The sequence below is a fragment of the Limulus polyphemus genome, unplaced genomic scaffold (genome assembly GCF_000517525.1).
Source record: "Limulus polyphemus unplaced genomic scaffold, Limulus_polyphemus-2.1.2 Scaffold737, whole genome shotgun sequence".
In the NCBI taxonomy this organism is placed as follows: Eukaryota; Metazoa; Arthropoda; class Merostomata; order Xiphosura; family Limulidae; genus Limulus; species Limulus polyphemus.
Window position 1 is genome coordinate 31,132 of NW_013666347.1, and position 20,540 is coordinate 51,671.

General features: G+C 35.0%; 1 protein-coding gene across 3 annotated transcripts in view; it reads left to right on the forward strand.

The window, feature by feature from the left end:
- The first annotated feature begins 4,178 nt into the window (after positions 1–4,178).
- Positions 4,179–20,540, forward strand: part of LOC106460265 — a 70,317-nt gene continuing 53,955 nt past the window's right edge. Inside the window, exons 1-4 of one of the 3 annotated variants that reach the window (XM_022386936.1) lie at positions 4,179–4,354; positions 8,050–8,220; positions 11,747–12,006; positions 20,064–20,431. In XM_022386936.1, coding sequence (XP_022242644.1) covers positions 4,279–4,354; positions 8,050–8,220; positions 11,747–12,006; positions 20,064–20,431 — 875 coding nt within the window. In that variant the 5' untranslated portion in view covers positions 4,179–4,278. Of the gene's footprint in view, positions 4,412–8,049; positions 8,221–11,746; positions 12,007–20,063; positions 20,432–20,540 lie in introns of all 3 variants that reach the window. The other 2 variants (XM_013919951.2, XM_022386935.1) reach the window with 2 other exon arrangements.

A 20,540-nucleotide genomic window follows, 5' to 3' on the forward strand; every position in this document is an offset into this window, starting at 1 on the left:
TATAGTACTAGTTAAATTAATTAGTTGTGGTAGTTAGTTTTAGTTTGTTATATTTAGTTAATAACTAAAACTATAGTACTACTAACAAACTAAACTAATATATATATATATATATATATATATATATATATGTGTGTGTGTGTGTTTTACTTCTTTATTCTATGCATTAAGAGGTGTAATGTAGAACACATTGTACAACTAATGGGACAGGCACAGGCGTGAAGAAATTATTGTTCAACTGAGGCATCTTTAAGCTTATGTAATGTTTTGGGGTCACTGACCATTACATGTGGCAACTGTTGAAGAATCAGGTCATTGAAATTAAGTTCATTATTCAGTCACTTTGGTAGAATTGCACCAATAGATTTAAAGAATAAGAACCAAATAGATCCTGAAATTTGTCTGTCTTATGTGTTGTTTGAAGTGCAGTTAAATAAAAATAAAAAACGCAATGTTTCACTCTTATGCAAATGTAAATTAAGATTGTAAAGTTAAAAAACTTCAAGTATGAATGTTAAAAATGTACTAAATGACATTGCCATGAACAGCAAGCATTATTTATTGCTTTATATTTGCTACTAAAGTTTAAAAAAGAACTTACGGAAACATTATTTAAACCTGAATGGAATAGGATTTTATTTAGCTGCTGAATATAGAAATTTTTCATAATTACCATTATAATCTTTATGTAATTTTTTAAAATATACTATAATATAGAGAATTGTTTAACAAATTCATTACAGGGACAGCAATACATGTATGAGCTTGATGTATAGGATGGTATAAATATATTACTTTTGTATATGCTAGGCTTGTTTAAAAGTACATAACCGAGCTATATTAACGGTATCTGGCATTTAACATCCATTATTATCATGTGATCCTTTTGTTATTATTGGTACCTGAAAAATGCTTCTGTATATTTTAGTCTAAAGACCCTGTATTAAGTCAAACTTTCATTGTATTTATATTCTCTTGAGAAAATTTGATGCTAAAATTTTGAGAGAAAAAAAAATTATTTTAAAAAAACAAGCCTAATGTATGTAATATTGTATGTGTAAAAGGGCATGCACTGTACATGATATTTTCATCATATGTTTAGTGCATTCCATTGAAATCTTTAAGTTGGATAATTTTGTTTAATGTTTTCATTTTCTTAATAATGATATTGTTACGTATTTCTTTATCTGTGCATTGTAAATAAAAGAGTATATGAAAAAACAGCTTTTGCCTTCTTATTAACTCTGTTTTTGAATTTTGCACAAGGGTTATCTCTAATTTAGAAGTGAAAGACACTCTGCAAACTCTTGGGCTACTCTTTTACCAACGAATATTGGGATTGACAGTCACGTTATAACATCCCCACAGCTGAAAGTGCAAGCCTGTTTGGTGGGATGGAGATTCAAATCTGCAAAGGCCAGGTGGTAAGTCGCTCGACTCGCAATCTGCGGGTCGTGAGTTCGAATCTTTGTCCCACCAAACATGCTCTCCCCTTTCAGCCATGGGGGCGTTATAATGTGATGTTCAATCCCACTATTTGTTGGTAGAAGAGTAGCCCAAGAGTTGGTGGTGGGTGGTAATGACTAGCTGCCTTCCCTCTAGTCTTGCACTGCTAAATTAGGGATGGCTAGTGCAGATAGCTCTCATGTAGCTATAAATACCTATAATTTAAAGGTTTTTTTTTTTTTTTTTTTTTTTGCTTAAATGTCATAATGTCGATTTCTTCATAGGTTTAAAAAGATAGTCTAGCATTCACATGACCTTGTCTCCTTCCCGCTAGGTTATTAGCGGATTGGTGGTACAGATTGTACATATAAGTATGAGCTGGACTTATTCTCCTTTTTATATAATGAGAAGGTTTAGTGATGCAGATTGGTTGTTTGGAGTTTATTGGCGCAAAGCTACGAGGCTATCTGCGCCAAAATACAGGTATTAAGCCAGAAAATAATGATAATAGAAATAACAGTAAGAAAGGCAAAAGTAAAGTACAATAAAAAAGGGTTAAAAACGAACAAGTAAACCAAAAGTTGAACAATGCACGTAAATGAGATTATCAGCAATGCAGGTAATCTAGGATTATTTAGGTACCACATTGGGTTTTTGTTTTCACTTGGAATTGTTATATAAATGTGGTATATTTAGGTAAAACTGAGTTAACCTTAGAACAAGGGGATAGGTCCTTCCAATGACAGGAATTTTCATCAATATAGTGCTTATGAAGTGATAATAAATCTCTGAATAACTGAGTCTGTGGTATTGAATGAAATAACGAGACTGGATACAAAATGAAATATAAAATGAGCAATCTTTATTATAACAGACGTAAAACACAGTGCATGTACTTGCTTTTATTGAATGATGGACTGTTGCAATTACTGACTCTTCCTTCGAACTGCTTACTATTCAAAATCTTGTATTAAACCTTTTAAAGATCTGTTCCATCCTGACCAAATCCAACTTTCTTTAGTGTGTAAGAAATGAAGTACTTACCTAGATGACTAGTGCTAACAACGTTACTGGTCATTACAACATAGGTGAGAGTGTAACCTATAGATATCACCTGAACGACCATTTAAGGACACTGCTGTCAACAATCTTATACAATTTTCAATATAGGAACAACCTCTTTCCCAGAGAGAACAGGTATTTTCTATTATCTACTTGTGAATAATGAAATAAAGACAGCTAGAATGTAATCAACTTTACAGCTTTCTAGACCACATGCATATATGCACACAAATATATGTATAATCTAGCATTGCATCATATGTAATTACATTAAAACAACAGTATTTTATAAACATTTAAGTACCCAGATTACTCGTTCTGCACAGGGTACATTTAATATAACATATTAAATGATATTCTTAATTATGTATGGATTGTTTGTTCACATTTCACATCCCTCTTTCTGAGAGAACTAAACATTTTCGCTTCAGATCTTCAAATAAACTGAACATTTATTATCGCTTGCTCAGACACTGCCGTGCAAATAGTCGGCTAGGCCCAGCCTAAGAAAACGCCATTGGTCTCGCCGAATGAAGAAGTATTTCTGGCTTCACCAACGAGAGAAGTTAATTTAGATATGACCAGGTGGTTAGGGCGTTCGACTCGCAATCTGAGGGTCGCGGATTCGAATCCCCGTCACACCGAAACATGCTCACCCGGTGTCCGAACAAGGACGCCAGTCCTACTTCCGGATACTCACCTCCAACAGAATTTGGAGGTGTGAGAAACACCATACGAAACAAAAAAAAAAAAAAAAATCATATATACGGAAGCCAGCCAGTTAACAATATAAAGACCCTAGTATTTGTTTTATAAGGTTTGAATTTCACACAAAGCTACATGAGGGCTATCGGTGCCAGCCGTCCCTAATTTAGCAGTGAAATACTAGAAGGAATGCAGGTAGTCATCACCATCTACCGCAAACTCTTGGGCTTTTCTTTTACCAACGAATAGGGAGATTAACAGCCACATTATAATGCCCCCATGGTTGAAAGGGCGAGCATGTTTGGTGAGACGGGGATTCGAACCCACGACCCTCAGATTGAGGGTCAAGCGCCCTAAGTACTTGGCCATGCTGGACCATCTGTGTAAGGAATAAATATCTAATCTTAGCTATTTATTCCAGATTTATAGGATATTACTAATCACATTTTTTTGTACAACGTAGAAAGGGGAAATCTACAGTCTGGATAGAGGTATGTGTTTGTTTATTTGTTGTTAAGCGCAAATCTTCATATTGGACTACGTGTACAGCTAGGGGTATCGAAAACCGGGTTTTAGCGTTATAAGCCTTCAGACTTGCCAATGAGGTACAAAATGTTTGGTTTAGTAAGCGCAAATCCATATTTGGTTAACTGCTGTATCCACCGTGGGGGATGAAAAACGTGATTTTAGCGTTATAAGTCCGTAAACTTACCGCTGACCCACCGGTAGGATAAAAGTGTGTGACTGAGACATCTAAAATAAAATGTTTCCCCCCCAAAAAAGTAAAAGAAAAAAGTCAACAAGTCCTCAATTATTTTATAATTTAAGTAAATAATATCACTAAAAGAAAAAAAGTCAACAAGTCCTCAATTATTTTATAATCTAAGTAAATAATATCACCTGAAACAAATACGATTAGGTGTCGTTTGTTCTGAATAATAAAAAAAAAAGATCACGAAGTCTATCTATTCAGTACTTCTATAGCCTTCGAAATAGTTTTTAATTTCGAGTTCTTCATATTTGAAGATACTTCTACCGAACGACCGAGCCGATGCTGGGTCTGTCATGGCGGCCTCGGAAGAGGATGAACGTGAAATAGTTGTTCAAGTCACCCCAGAAGTTCATGAAAAAATCCTTAATGGTAATTAATTTTGACTGTTTCTCGCTATTTCTATTGCGACCTACATGACAATAAAAAGTGAGTTGATGCCATTGTAACAAAGACTTATAATTTATATGGCTTGCAATGAGCATTATCCCTTACTATTACTATATTATTATTATTAATATTAATCAGGGCAAGTATATTATTAATTATTAGTATTATTACCCGTATGCGACTCGAGTAGCTAACGTGTAACGAGAATTTAGAAGTTCTTAAACTTTTGAGTCTTAACTTCATGCTAATATAAAAATGAAATAGAAACTTATGCTCTATATTATTCCTGATAGTGATATTGGGTTTGGAGATACTTGAATTTCATATAGTAATACTAATAGTAATAGAGAATGAAAAATTAAGAATGGTGTAACAATAAGACAAACAAATAGTTTTATACTTTAAAAAATACTTAAGATTAAAACTAATATCATATTTTAAACTCAAATTTTTAATGTAATTGTAATATCTCAAACTTGCAGTTGTGTACTGTAAGTTCAGTAATTAAATAAGTAACAACCTAAGCTATTTATTCACTGTTACATATTCAGTATGTTAATCTTAATAATAATAGTAATACAACTTACAAGTGAGTGTCTTAAATATTCAGTTCTATTAGCTAATTATTCTTAATAATTGTGTTTCCAAAATGTTTTACTAAACAATTGTTAGTACTAATGTTAATGATCTAGATATCGTATATATAACTTGTTTTATTTATTTTGTTTAACAAAGTTGGCTTTTGTTGGTTTGTGTCATAAACCCCCAAACCATGTACTACTGGTAATGCCTTTCATGTAAACATAAATTTATGTTAAATGTTTTGGTTTACACATTTTCATCCGTGAAAATTGAGCTTTACAAACCTAATTGTGTTTTATAAAAATAGTTTATGTGTGTAGGCATTCCTACTTTTAATAACTAATGCTATTATGGATACTATTAATTTATTGATTTAGTAAAGTACACATACTTGCAATCTCAGATATTTTGACCACCAATCTATAGTATAACTCTTGAAGAAGAGTTCTTCTGGTAAAAACATATACACATCAAATCAGAAACAGTTTATACCTAGAGGAAATAAACTTATGACTTAAAAAAGCTACCATCGTAAATAAATAGTCAGGTTAACACAATTATTGGGTTAGGGAGAATGAAATGTGAAATGAGGGCTTAGATCCTTATTTAGTATTGTGAAGCCTACATTGTTGCAGTAGTTTAAATAAGTAACATAGAAAGTAGCTTTATGAAATTAGCCCAAATCTTAAAGGAAACAATAAAGTAAGTTTAAATGAAGAAGTATTATTTACAGTTTGATAAATTTGGAGAAACATTTATTTAAGGCAATTCAATAAAAACCTACAGTTTTAAGGATTAACTGAATATTTAGTTAAAAACCTAATGTAAATGTACTTGAGGTTCAGTAGGCCACTTTTGTTTCTTCACTTCTTGAAGGAATGTTTTACATTCTTTATGTCCATAAAATATATATTAGTGCAGTACTTTAATATGGGACAAAATAAATATGAAATTTTCACTTTTGTACAACTAAGATTAAAAGTTTTATTGTGTTCCATCTTGCTCTTTATTCAAAATTCTAACAGATAACTTTCTTGGACATTGTATATTCCACTTTTACACTTTTTTTAGCCTTTACAATTCATCAGCTAAAAAGAAGAGAAATATAGATTCATAGTAAGCCAGTTCCCCATTTCCTCTGTAGTGATATTGATGGTATAGAATAACCTTTTGTGGCTTCCTGTAGAAAAACAAAGTTTATTAAATGTAACAACTGCAAATTCACATAGTGTTTCTACATCATAACAAACATTACAGTGATTAAACTGCATCACCCATTTTTGCTCATTTCGTACTCTTCTGTATGGAAATTTGTTTTTCTAACTGTAGAACTGCAGCATGTGTTATGTCTTTTTCTCTCTAGATGAAAATGTATTAAATACTAGTAAGAAGAGTTTATAGCCATAACTACTATGAGTGTGCTTCTTTCTGAAACCTTGGGAAAAAAACATTCACTCTAAGAGTGCATCTCTAACTTCCAGGATTTTGAACCATGATTAACAACCTTCTATGCTGTCATGCTATGTCTGTGAAGATTACTTGTAAATCAATTGTATCTAATTGGTATTAAATCGTGCATTGTACAAGTTTTATTTATGTGCTGTGTACATCAGAGCAGAATATATATTTTAGTTAGGAATTTATTTAATAGAAGAGAATTAATGTGAAATTTTATTTTGTATGAATGAAATTGCTTGGTGCAGAGTACATTTTTCTAATTACATATAAGGGTACATGCCAGAGGTAATACTGAATTGTTCCTGTTATAAATACTTAGGTTGCAGGCTCATATCCTGTCCGTAGTTTTATTTCAGGATATTTTTGACAAGGATAATATGACAAAGATAATTTTTGATTGTTTTATCCTAAATCTTAAAATTTCCTTAAATGTTTATCTATACTTTTGTATTCTTATTGAAATTTTATACAATGTTGTTGACTAAAACTGGTGTCTTTAATTACATCTACTATTAGTTCTAGAGGTTTCAGCCATTCTGTTGAATGTTAGAAATACTTGTAATAATGTCTGGACCTATGTACATCACTTACAAAGAATATGTTGTTCTTATTGACTTGTAGTTTTTCTGTAAAGTGGTACGATATGAGGCCCAGTTTTATATGGAATTGTTTCAAAGTGATTTTCCTTTGCTAAAGTAAATATCTGTTTGTATTGGAATTTTACAACATAATGTACATTTTCATAAACGAGTCAGTATTTCTTGAAATGAGGTGAAGCATTGAAATTACAACTTAATCTATAAGTCCATGTTATAGCCTTTGTTAATGTGACCAGTATTGGAATTTCATTTTACTTATTAGTTACATTAAGTTCATGTTTCCGATTAGATATTAAATGTAACTGAATCTTGCTGTGCTTGTGAAGATAGTTATCAAGGTTCTCTTTGAAAAGTTCAATATATTTAAAAGTTTTTCATAGTTCTTCATTCCTAACATAAATACATTTGGCTATTACTTAAAAAAAAAGCATATTTAATATTAAACATTTCACATTGATAGTACTCAATTTACTCTTGTTAGCGCTTTCATTCAATGTATAATAAACTATGTTGTTGAAACCAACAATATTCAAACTTGTATTTGTTTTAATGACACTGGAAACATTATTCTTTATCATCTATTATATAAGGATACACGTGTACTAACTAGTGCTAGTGTTATAAGTTTGGAATGTTATAAATCCTAATCTTAAAAATTTGATAAATTGTGCCTATTAACAGCACCCACAGTTATTGCTGAAAAGTATATAAAGTCATTATCTTAATTGTAACTTGTAAAATATAATTCAGTATACTGTTTTTTTTTTAGTATACTTGAATATTCTTTACTGTAATATTTTACTTATACATATGCATATATTTTAACTATATGTTGTGTTGCAATTCTTTGTGTGATGTTTTTCTTCAACTTCTAAATAGATTGAATTATAGAGAGAAAAGTATTTACATACTGTGTAAAAAAGATCATGAATAATTTATAAATGGTAATGTATTTTGCATTGATATACTACAGTGGTGTTCTGTTACCATGATAGACATAGTTGTATATTTAATAACAAAAAGTATTAACATTTTCAGATTCCAGTTATGCTCAAGAAATTTTTAATGCATATGAAACTTTGGCTGCCAAAACAGATTCCTCTGTTGTTTCTTGTAAAGAATTAGTTGAAATTACTTCTCTGTCTGTATCACCATTGAAGTCTCTAGACTCTCTGGAAGTGCCATCAAATATTGATTCTGATGAAGAAGGTAGGTTTGATAAGTTACAGAATCCTTAATGGGATAAAGTTTAATTCAAATTTATCATAACTCACAAACAATTTGGTGCATAAATAGTTTAGAAAAATATCTTTAAAGAGTCAATGGGAGTTATCTGGACCCAACTGGTAATTTTAGGGTTAAACATTTACCATGAAATCTTGTAGAAAAAGATATTTTGAATGTAATTCTGTTATAAACTTTTTTACAAAAATTAATATGTAAGTCACTCTTTTTCACTAAGGTTGAATAAAATTTTGAAATTGTGAGGTGTTCTTTTCTCACTCATTGTATCTAAAAATCCCACTGGTTAAGATACCTTTTTGATGTTTTGGGTACTGTGGAAAAGATTCTTAGAAATGTGATTTTATAAAACCACTTGAATACTAACTAAAACTCCGTTACATTTGATATTGATATATACAGAGTTAGTAACAGTCTTATGTCCCTGGTTTTAGGAAAGCTATTTAAAAAAAAACGGAAAGATTTACAAAATTAAAACTGGGTGAATAATCTACTTTGTAATATTGTTAATAATCATGGGAACATTGTGTGTTTTCTACTAATATTTTTCACTCCGCCCAAAAGTACATCTGTAAATGAAAGAATTGATAATTAAGTTTTAAATAACAGAATCATGCCAATCTTATTTTCTTCTTAAGTTCACATGATCTGCCAAAAAGATTTGCAAGCCACTAACCTTGTGAAATCTCCCACCTAATCTCACGTGAAAATGTGAATTTGCACTATTGCATGGTGATGTACTCATGCAGCAAAATCCTCCACCAATAAGAGTGGGACACACCCTCATGCACAGTGATGACCTTTATGATTGTGCTTGATCACAAATTTATATCAGTTTCAATTTTGTGTTTGATTTCTATTGTTTCTGCTCGTTTGTTTTAGAAATATTTCTGTTTTCTGAATTCTAATTTGTTCCTATGAATTTGAGATTTAACATGGGGGGGGGATGATGAAATTCTCACGTTAGTAGACAATGGTTCTGACAAGAGTCCCTAGGTCTCAGGGTCGATGATGAAAAGCACAGGCTTTAGTTCACGGGGAGTTTGTGTCTTACGTTCGGCTGATGATTTCTTCCTTTCATGTTACAATTTTTTGTGAGGAAGGATATAACTACAAGTATAAAAATTTCTTTCTATGGCACTTTCCACCTGTTACCTCACCTCAATGTGATCTGCTGGCGTAGGTAGTGTTCTTTTTCCCAGGAGATCTGTGGTAAGTTTTTCAGTGTGTATTCCTAACTGTTATTAGGTACACCCATGTTTAGCGAGTTTATGTGTGGATGGACTTAATTTCCGCATTCGATAATTTAGATCTTTCATGTGTACCCTGCGCAGTATTTGGTAAATTAGATTTTTATAATTCCTTTAACATCCAAGTTACCTTAGTTTAAATTTGCATTTTGAGTTTGATTATTACTTTGTTTTTGTTTAAATTTCAGTATATGTTCTGGTTTTGCATGATCATTACTGTTTGAGTAACTGTACCTTCTGCTAATTTTGTGGGTGTGTTGGTTCATTATTTTTACTTCTTTTCACCATTTCTGTTATTTAGTTTGTAAATTCCTTTTTGTTACAACTAATCACATCTAAGTGGCGATTCGATTCGAGTTAAAATTTGTTGTTGTTAACTGGGTGTCCTTTTATTCTCATGTTCTTCAGGGTAGGTTTTAATTTCGTGTCCTTTGTCTTATAGGTTTTTTAGGTGTTGCTTATTCTTTTATATTTTAGGTCGAATTTTATAGTTTTGCAGATTCATTATTTTTATGTACTTTGTAGACTACAAATTTATAAGTTTATTAGTAATGTGTACTTTCTCTAACTATGTTTAGTTTATGTGCCTTTTTGGCTACACTTCACGACATTTCTGTGGGTTCTACAGGTTATATCTGAAGGTTTCTGCCTTCAGTTCTGCTCCCCCCCTCTATCCACTTTCCAGATCTCTTTCCCTCCTCAGGATCATACATTGTCCAGTTGTAGTGCCAAGTATGTTCAAGACCTCCTGCACAAAGGAGCTAACGAACGGGTGGTGCCTACTTAACTGGTATATTACTCCCGTCTATTTGTTGTCTCCAAAAACATGGGAGATTGGAGACCCATCGTAGATCTGTCTCGGCTGTGTACGTATCTGGAGACACTTCACTTCACCATGGAGTCCTACCTTTCACTTCTGTGGGTATTTTCCCCAGGACTTTGTGATGTGATAGATGCTTATCTTCATATTCCAATTGCCCCAGTATCCTTTTATTTTCTTTAGTTCATCCACAAGGATTCTGCCTTCCAGTTCTGGGTGCAGCCATTTAGTTTTTTTCAGCTTCTTATGTGTTTTATCGAGTGATATGTTCTTTTGGATGTCATCTCTGGGTCGTCGGACTCCCCATTACATGGACGACTGACTACTGCTTGCCTCTTTCCATGCCCAGTCAGGCACTCATACCCACTTATTTCTTCGAGAAGCTGCGTTTTGGGGGGGGGGGGGGGGGTTTCTTATCAAGTTGGAGAAGCCCTTTGCTATCCCCACACAATATCTTATTCAATCATTGTTTTCTCCCTTTTGGATGTGCTCCTCCCAATTTCCACCAATGTCTGTGACACCTCTTTCCACACTGGGCGAAGAGAAAACATGGTACAGAAGTAGTGCGGTCTCCCACGTATCATCCTCTACTGGGAGGATCTACTCTTTTAGAGTGTCCTTCTCTCCCTTGCACCAGTCCCTCCACCTATTCAATGTGGGATTCTAGCTATTTATATGAGAGGAGGTGATGTGCTATATCAAAAATTATAATTTTCCTACACTTAAAATATATTTCCAAAGGGTACTTACCTCATCTCAAACTTCCTCCTCACTGAAAACTGGTGCTTTCATTTTTTGCCAAAACTCTGGGAGAGTTGTTGCATGATGATTTGCATGCAAGACACACTTGAATCAGTTGATTGTATGGTATATGGCATGCGAAACATTTTTTTCTCCATATAGAGAGCAGCACTAAACAAGAATAGCTATTTATGTGAGAGGAGATAAGTACATATTGGAAATATATTTTCAGTATAGGAAAATTACAACTTCCAGTAAATACACATATACACATTTCCACTGTTTTTTTTGTATTCTTTGCCTAGTTAAAGAATTAATTTTTTAGTGCAAATGCATAGGAGAAGTACTTGTGCATGTAGGTGTGTCTTCTTCCTATTGGTGGTGATCTTTTGCTGCATAATGATGTCATTAAGTGGAAGTACATTAAAGGCTGGTGGCATGCAAAACTGTGTGAGGAGGTCAGTATCTATCACAAATACATTTTTCAGTTATGGAAAATGTTAACTTCTGCTTTTGACTGGTAAATGAGTTACACCACATTATGATCTATTACAAAAGTTTTTTTTCCTTATTTGTTTTATAGGCCTTACCAAGTGTTACTGTGTAATAGAAGTCACATTTTGATAATTAAATATTATTTAACTGTATGGTAAAATTATTGATTTATAACTTTCTCTTTTAGAGAAATTTATCTGGACCCATACAGCAACTCTAGAGTTAATTGAAGAGTACAGAAAGCTTAAGAAGACTTTTGACGAACATGCAACACTCAGAAAACGATGCTTCTGGAAGGAAATGGCCAGTGCTTTTAAAAAATTAGGTTATTCAGTTTCTGCTGATGTATTAAATAAAAAGTGGTCAAACTTAATTGGTACTTATAAAAAAATTAAGGAAAGAACAACGAAGACAGGACGAAGAAAAACACACTGGGAATATTTCAATGTAAGTAAAAAACATTCTTGGTTATTAGTATTGGTCTGGCATAAGCTGACAAAAATTAATATGTATAACAAATATAAATACCAAAAAATGCTTTTTATTACAAAAACGTTAAAATTTTACAGAAATTGTTTGCATTAAAAATCTTTAATTGTTGAATGACAATTAGTGTGCAGGGATTGTAGTTAATCAGATAGTGCTACTTAAAACAGAATTGTTTTTTGATATTATTCTCGTAATTCTGCATAAATGGTGTTTAAATGTATGGTTTTGTATTTATGAAAAGCACAAAATTACAAACTACACACACATATATACATACAGCAGAATTTTTCTTCTGTTGTCTTGATATCAGAGGTTCATGTGAGGACTGGCTGTATTGATGAAAGTTATCAAGTCCCTCCCCTACCCCTTTCCAACTACCACCAAAGAAGATTAAGTTTAAAGGGATAAACAATCAGGAAAATGTTTTGAGTTCCACAACCAATTCAATTTCTACTACAAATTGTCAAACAAAGGCATTTGTTTAATGCTACAAGTAGTACAGGTACCATTGTTTGCTGTCCATGCTCAGTAGATGTGAATGGCGAAAGATGCATAGCATACCATCCCCATAAATAAAAAAAAATATATATATGTCATGTGAGGAAAGGGTAAATTTGTTTATATATATGTGTACATACACATGCACACTGGACCAGTAACTTCATAGTTTTTCTTTTGTTGGTATGTTTAACTTATACTATGTTTAAGTATCATCACAGTTATTTTCATCTAATCTTTTATCTTTTTAGAACCTCTTTTTTTTTTTTAAAGAACTGTCCTTTTCATTCCCTTTAATTATCTTGATAACTCTCCCAGTTGTCCTCTATCCCTTGAGAGGAATTTTTAAGAATGTCTAATTGCTTTATGAGATTGAAGTTGGAATTGATTGTCTTTTGTTCCCAGCAAGAGCAGTGCATTGATAAATAGATCACATATTTTTTTTTATTAATGTCATATAAGATGTTATTTATACTATACCAGAAGCCACCAACTCGGTTATTGGCAGTTAATTTCTTCATCTTTTTTGATGTATGATACCCTGATTTTGCATTGCCACCAGATGTACCAGGTATCTTCTTACAAGATTAGGTTTTCTTGTTGAGTCTTTGACTGAGAATTTTAGAGTACCAGAACATTCTACATCAAACTGGGATGTGGTCATTATCTTAGTATTTTCTCAGTAACATCAGTGTTATGTTATTGTCATCTTCATCATTACTCAGCAAGTTATTTTTTTTTTGTACTCCCATGCTTTTGTCTTTACAATCCCTGCTTGGGAAAAAGCCACATACCTTTACAATGGTTGGCTTTTAAGTGGTCAGCTTGCTTGGCCATCTGTTAGGTCAGAACTGTAATGTTTCCAAGGCATCTTTCAATTTCACATGTATCTCTTACCAAAGTTCAGAATATTACCTGAGGAAGTACTGAAAATTTTGCTTAACAGTAGATCCTTAGACTACCTGTTGTATTGTCAAGGGGCCTTTTCTCCTAATATGTTTACAGGATCAGTGCTTTATTTTCCATCAAGATTAAAAGGTTGGTTGGCAATGTTTGGTGCAAAGTAACTAGGCTATCTGTACCAAACAACCAATAAAAATACTATAAAATGTAAAAAGAAAACAAGTTAAAAGTTAAAAAATGCCTCAAATCAAGTAAAAAACTAAATAGCTTAGTGTTTCTGTCAACATAAGATGCAAGACACTATAATTTCACAAGATGCAAGACACTATAATTTCACAAGATGCAAGACACTATAATTTCATGCAAAATTAGATTTTCACAAGATTGCAATTGGTGGAGAATAAATGCTTGATAACTGCTAGTGCTTTGAAATTATCATGAACCACAAAAGGTTAGATTGAATTTTGAACATCTGAGGAAAAGAATAGTTAGATGTGGTAGGCTAATATGTCCTTTCTCATATTATGTTTTAATGTTATGGTGTTGAATACTGAGAACTGATAAAGCATTAGAATCTGGTAGGCCTGATATTTAAATTAAAAAAATCATTATTAAAATACAGATGTTTTTCTGCCACATTCTTCTTAATTTGCCTTTTACAGGCTTCCTATCAGAGAGGTGTAAAAATTGGACTTCAGTTATATCTCTTATTTCACAAATTGCTGCCGAGGAGGCTCTTTGTTCACCACCAGAAAATTCTTAATTGAGCTTAACTCTGACAGTTAATTCTTTCTGATGTGGTTTTGAATTTAAAAGCTCGGTTACATTGAAAGAAATATTAGTAATATCATGCATTAATACACATTGAAAATAGGAATTTGGAAAACAACATTTTTGCACTGGAGCAATGGTTTTACCTGAGAAAATTACTTAATTTCTTATATTACATGTTATGATAAGGATTATGATATACCATCATTTGAAAGGACTGTTTAAGTTTAACAAGTCAGATTGGATCGATATGTTGTAATCCATTATACTGTATGAGAATTGCATAACAGATGTCACACAAAAGAATTGTGAGAAAAAGTGTCAAATTTCACAGACTGAGTTAATTGTATATAACCCTCATTTTAATTATTTGGTGCTATCTACAGTATTATATTTGTACTTGTTGATTTTATGAATAGAATAGAACAACTTAGAAATGAATAACTTAATATTGATGTTTGAACAGAAAATATGTGTTAAGTATGTATGCTAACTTTCATTATTTTGCACAATCCAAAGTATAAACAAAAACATTAACTAATAAACAATTAAAACCTATTTTGAAAAAGACTTAAAAATTATCAGTCTTAAAAATTACAAGCAGCAGAAAATGTTTGAGACGACAGTATATTTTAATCTTTCTTGTATCTATTTGACAATCATATGTTATGCTGATATGATACCTTACCACCTCTCACATAATAACTTTTCTTAATGATTACTGCCCTTTATAGGCAAATTTTTGCTCATTAGTAGCCTTGCACTCCCAACTACCTCCATGTGTATGCACGTGGCACAGCTGCATTATAGCATGCAAATTAGCATGTGACAACCCTCCACCAATAGGAGTGCAACACAGCCTCCTAGCACAACTGACTCCCTCTATACAGTAGAACTCAATCATCACTTCTCGATTTGGCACTGTATTGTTCAGACATATAGCTTGCCACTTCACTTTGTACTTTATTTTTGGTGGGTTTTGAGCTTGGTTTTCCTACATCTTCATTAAATTTTTCTTTTCTTGAATTTCCTATTTTGTTTTCAACCATGAATTTTCTTTTTCAAAATGAATTCTTGATTTACTATTACCATGATTTCAACTGTTACAGATAGATACCACAGCTCAACAACCTGCTGTTACTGTGGCATCAGGGACTACTTTATCTTCAGAAGAGGTTTCAGCTCTTGTCTTCCATCAGTTTGAGTCTTTCATGCAGCCCGAGAGTTCTCCTGAACCTTGACCAGTTCTTCTATTTCCGGGGGAAAGCTGGTCAAGATGAAGAAGATTTTGACAGCCTTTTCCTGCCTCTTTCCTTTGCTGTGCAATCTTGATCTACACCTTTAGATGCATCTTGGTCTTCGTCTGCATTTCTGGACATGGTGACACAGGTTTGTTAGATTTTGTCATTATCCCCTATGTCTTATGATCTCTCCCATTTTACATGATACCCCTTCCTCTGATTTAGTTTTCCCTGCATTTCCTGATATTGGGGTCCATGCTGAAAATTTTTAATGGATCGGGTGTGTTCTGGAGTCAGTATGCCTTTATCCCCCTTATACCCCTATAGCTCCATTCCTCAATTCTCAACATATAGAATCATTAATTCAGGTTTGGAGTTTGGACCCCGATACATCTACTTGTCTTTCCCAGGCCACCTTCATTTGAACCTTATAACCCTCCATCATTATCTCCTCCATGCACCTCCTCTCTGAGGCCATCCATTGTTCTCCTAAGATGTTTCTGATAGAAACTCGTTCCCTCCTTTTCTCCACTTTGGTGTGCTTGTCTTCCTTCGCCCTTTCCCTACATACCTGGTTCCATTGTTGTTGGGATCTTTTGGGTATAGATGCACCTTTAACTCATGGGTGTCTATCCCCAACATATTAAAGTATGACCACTTTTCTGCACCAGTCTGTTTTTGGGATCTCCCAGATTCATTAGAGTCTTGTGTAGAAGCTGCTCAACAGCACACTTCCCTATCCTCCCTCATCACTAGTAGCCTTCTCCTGCCCCACTTCTGTCTCTGTCTCCCTTCCATCTTCTTCCTCTCCCTTGCCGGTACCTTGTCATGGTTTTCAGCAACGAGTTGACATATTACTCACTGCCGACCCTCATGTCACCAACAATTCCAGTGACTATCTGGTAGGTACAGGTCCCATTCAGGCCAGATTATCCAGATTCACCCATCTTTGGTGCACCTTAACTTAAGATCCTTGGGTGTTTTAGGTCTTGTCAGAACTCTCACCTCATTTTCTAGCCTCTCCTCCATTATTTCTTTCTCCTCAGGATCTCTTTTCCAGCTAGCCTCTGTCCATAGTGGTTCAAGATCTTCTTTTCAAGGATGCTATCAAACTTGTCAGTCACCCTACTCTGGGGTTTTATTCTCAGTTGTTTGTTGTCCCCAAGAAGACCAAAGACAGACATTTAGTCACATACCTTTCCAGTTTGAACTATTACATAGGAAAGATTCCATGGTGAAACGAGGTAAGTCTGTCTTTTGGATGATGAAGGTAGACATATTGGATGCATACTTTCACATCCCCATGTCCTCAGCATCTTGTTGTTACCTTCAGTTTGTCTGTGAAGGCTGGATCTATCAATTAATTATGCTCCCTATGTTTTCTGTCAGGGTCAAGGCTTGTCTTTTTATTACACTCTTCCAGTCTGTGGTTCCATCATTATATAGACGACTGGTTGCTTTTAACTCCTTCACTACAACCTTTTTATAATCACACAGTTTTTTTGAAAAAGTTGCTTATTTGGGTTGGTTTGTCAAGGTGGGAAAGTCCATTCTGATCCCAACAAAATACCTCATCCAGATCAGAAAATTTCAACTTCCATCTCAGTTGGGCCCAGCCTTCTCACCTTTGGCTGTATTCTATGGAGCTGTTAGTTCTGAAGGCTTGATCCTGTCCTTCACTTCTTGCTCAAGAGGTTCTCTCTCTTTTGGGGACTTGGGCTCCCATGGAAGCCCTTATTCTCCTGGGTTGTGCTCATGCAAGCACTCCAGTGGCATATGCAAGATGAATGGAATCTTGCCAAGGATCTCCTGGACTCCTCTATCCTTCTTCCTTCCTCCCTTCAAGTCGATTTTGCTTGGTGGCTTGAGAGGGACAACACCTCAGCTAGAATTCATCTTCTACTTTCCCAACTGGCTCTATACCTTTCACCAATGCTTCTCCGACAGGTTAGGGACATATTTAAACTCTCAAGAGGTTTCGGGTCATTTGTCTTTGGTCAAGTCAGGATCCCACATCAATCTTTTCGACCTCCTAGCAGTTCATCGGGCTTTGGATAATTTCCTTCCAGTTTTGTAGGGCAAGTCTGTCATGATCCATTCTGACAAATCAACTGCACTCTTGTCCTCTACCTTTCCTTATTATCACTTCTGCCATGTGTTTTCCTCTCCCATTTTCTCCCTCATCTTTTGATCCTTTAGTCTCCTCAGTCCTCCTTGCTTCACTCTCTTACCAGATTGCAATCTTAACGTTATTTTGCATGCATTTACTTTACTTCCTTTCAAACCCTTGTCACCTATATCACCTTTCCTTTAAAACCTATTTCCAGCTCCTTTTGACCTATGGTGGTTGTCTTAGTCAGATGTGTTAGCTCTCAACATACTTCATATCCTATACCATAGTACTTGTGTTCTCTGTTATCTTGATCACTTCTTCCTCCCCAAGACTTCAGTGAATCATGAGGGTAGTTTTGCTTTCACACCAATTTCCGTACCTTCTATTTCCCATTTCTATTCCTGTTCTGATTTGGATCATCTCTTTTGTTCTCTAGGCTCTCGGGTGTTGCGGCATGCATGGCTTCCTTCCATGTTTCCCATTCCTGATTTTTTCTCCACTGGCATCCTTCTTCCTGTGACCTTACCCTGATTACACTTACAGGTTTGGTTCACTAATTTATTCATTTGGCTTATTCTTCCTTGTCATCCAATTCCAGTCATCTTTTCCAGGTCTCCTCTAACCAGACCTGCTACCTAACCATGTCATTTCTGTTGTTTGTTGGAGGAGATAATCCAGGCTGGAATGTGAACCACACTACACACTTTTATCACCCATTATCTTCATCATTTGGCCATCTTCTCCTCAATCAGATACCATCTGGCTCTTGTTGCCATCTTGCACTCCTCAGTTTGACTCTGAGTGGGTAAGTTTTTTCTTTCATTTCCTTTTAATTTACATATGCTTCATGTTGGATCCTGCTCTATGGTGAGTGGTGCCTGTCTAGGTATGCTATTTGGTTGGTGAACCCCCATCCTACCTCCTGGATGCCTGTTCCCAGGGAGTCTGGTTCTAGATGTGAGCTGGACCAGCTATCAAATCTGCATCATATGATGTTTAAGGTCTATAGTTCCCACCATTAAGATGAGATGTTCTGTGAGACTGCTAGTAGGTTCATCCTCACAATATAATGCATCCCAAATATGCCTGGTTCAGACCATACAAACTCATGGACTATCATGAATAAAGCAGGGAAGGGATTGCTGCCCATCCCCCATTCTTGGTTGAATACTTCAGAGTCAGCTTGCTTTTCAAAATGGGGTTCCACGGTCACCTATTGCACTTTTTATGATGATGCTTTCCTCCAGACTCCCCACCACACTATTCCCCCCTCTTCTTTTAGTGGAGTACAGGAGTTCCTATTACTTACCAGCTCCAAGCCACTGGTGTGGTGGACTATAGAGGCTTCCTCCTGAGTGTGCTCAATCCCATTCAGTTTAGAGTAGGGCAGTGGTATTCTGCCAGTGTAGGTGTGTACTCTACTCTTACCATGTACAATTCCAGATGCCTTTTGGTTATGGATTGAATGAATCTACCACATGCAGTTCACCCCACCATCTGAGAACCCTCATTCCTACTGCATTCTGGATGTTGATTCTTGGGTGTGCTGGTATTGGTTGTAGCTGGACCGGCCAACAAAATCATCACACGTAATTGGGCTGGGACCCTCCTCCTACCATGGACTGGATGATACATGCTGCCTGGTTTTTAACTGAAGCTGACCCTCCATGCTGCTTTCCACTTTCCTACCATTGGCCAGATTTGGGGTTCTCTTGTAGTTGGTGTAGGTTGTGTACTAGGTCTGCACGTATGTGCTTTCTTGGAGTTTTATAACAGAAGTCCTATTTCCCTTCTGATTCCAGGGCCTGAGGTGAAGGCCATGGCCAAAATGTTTTATTCCTAGTGCCATCAGGTTTTGGGCTGGAGTTGACCCATCAATTGCAGTCTGACTCTAGCCACTCTACATTATTTGCAAGTCCACTTTCTTGGATGTGCTTCTGTCTGTCCTTTTTTGAAACACTTTTTTCACCATGGGCATGAAGTTTCACATTCCATGGCCTCTCTTCAGACATTTTCCAAAGGGTGCTCATTTAGTTAAATTTGCACCAGTCCCTCCACTATTTCAACATGGAATTCTAGCCATTATGCAAGAGGAGGTTAGGCATCGTATTGGAAGTTAACATTTTCCTCCACTGAAAATGTATTTCCGATAGGTACTTCTCTCTTCTTACACTTCCCACTTGACTTACTGGGGCTTACTTTTTGCCTAATCTCGAAATGATGCTTGGATTCTACAGTATAGAGGGAATCAGCTGCATTAAGAGGGTGTGTTGCACTCCTATGCCTGAACGGTTGTCTCATGCTATAATGCAGCTGTGCCATTAGCAAACATGTGGAGGTAGGTTGGAGAACAAGGCTAGTGGAAAGTGAAAACTTGTGCATATAGAAGGCTGTTATGTGCACAGAGGTAAGTATCTATCAGCAATACATTTTCAGTGTAGGAAAACATTAACGTTTAATTAGAAGAATATTTTTGTTTTCCATAACAGGTGTTAGATGAACTTCTAAATGAAGTATCAACACCACCAGCTTACCTCCAAGCTTCACTTTGCCTTCCTTCATGTCTTTCACCCACTAGTTTTCCAAACTCAACATCACAACCAACTTCCTTTCAGTCAGACATTCCAGCATCACAGTTAAATGGGCCAACTAAGAAACGTTTTAGACGAGGCGATCGACAACCACCAGAGTGGTTTATAGAATTTAACAAAGAGTGGATAAACCACAGCAGGAGGTCTATTGTTGTTCAAGAATCCCATCATAAGGAATGGATGGAAAAAACATCACTGCTAACACAATCCATACAAGAGCTTTGCAAAGTGATAAAGGAAAACAATGTATCTGATTTCATCTCACAGTATGTTTATCTCTTAATTCTTCTTATCATGAACTATTTAAAACAAGGATTTAGCATATATAGTAGTGAAACTGATAAAGTTAATTAGAATTACAATTGTAAACAGCTA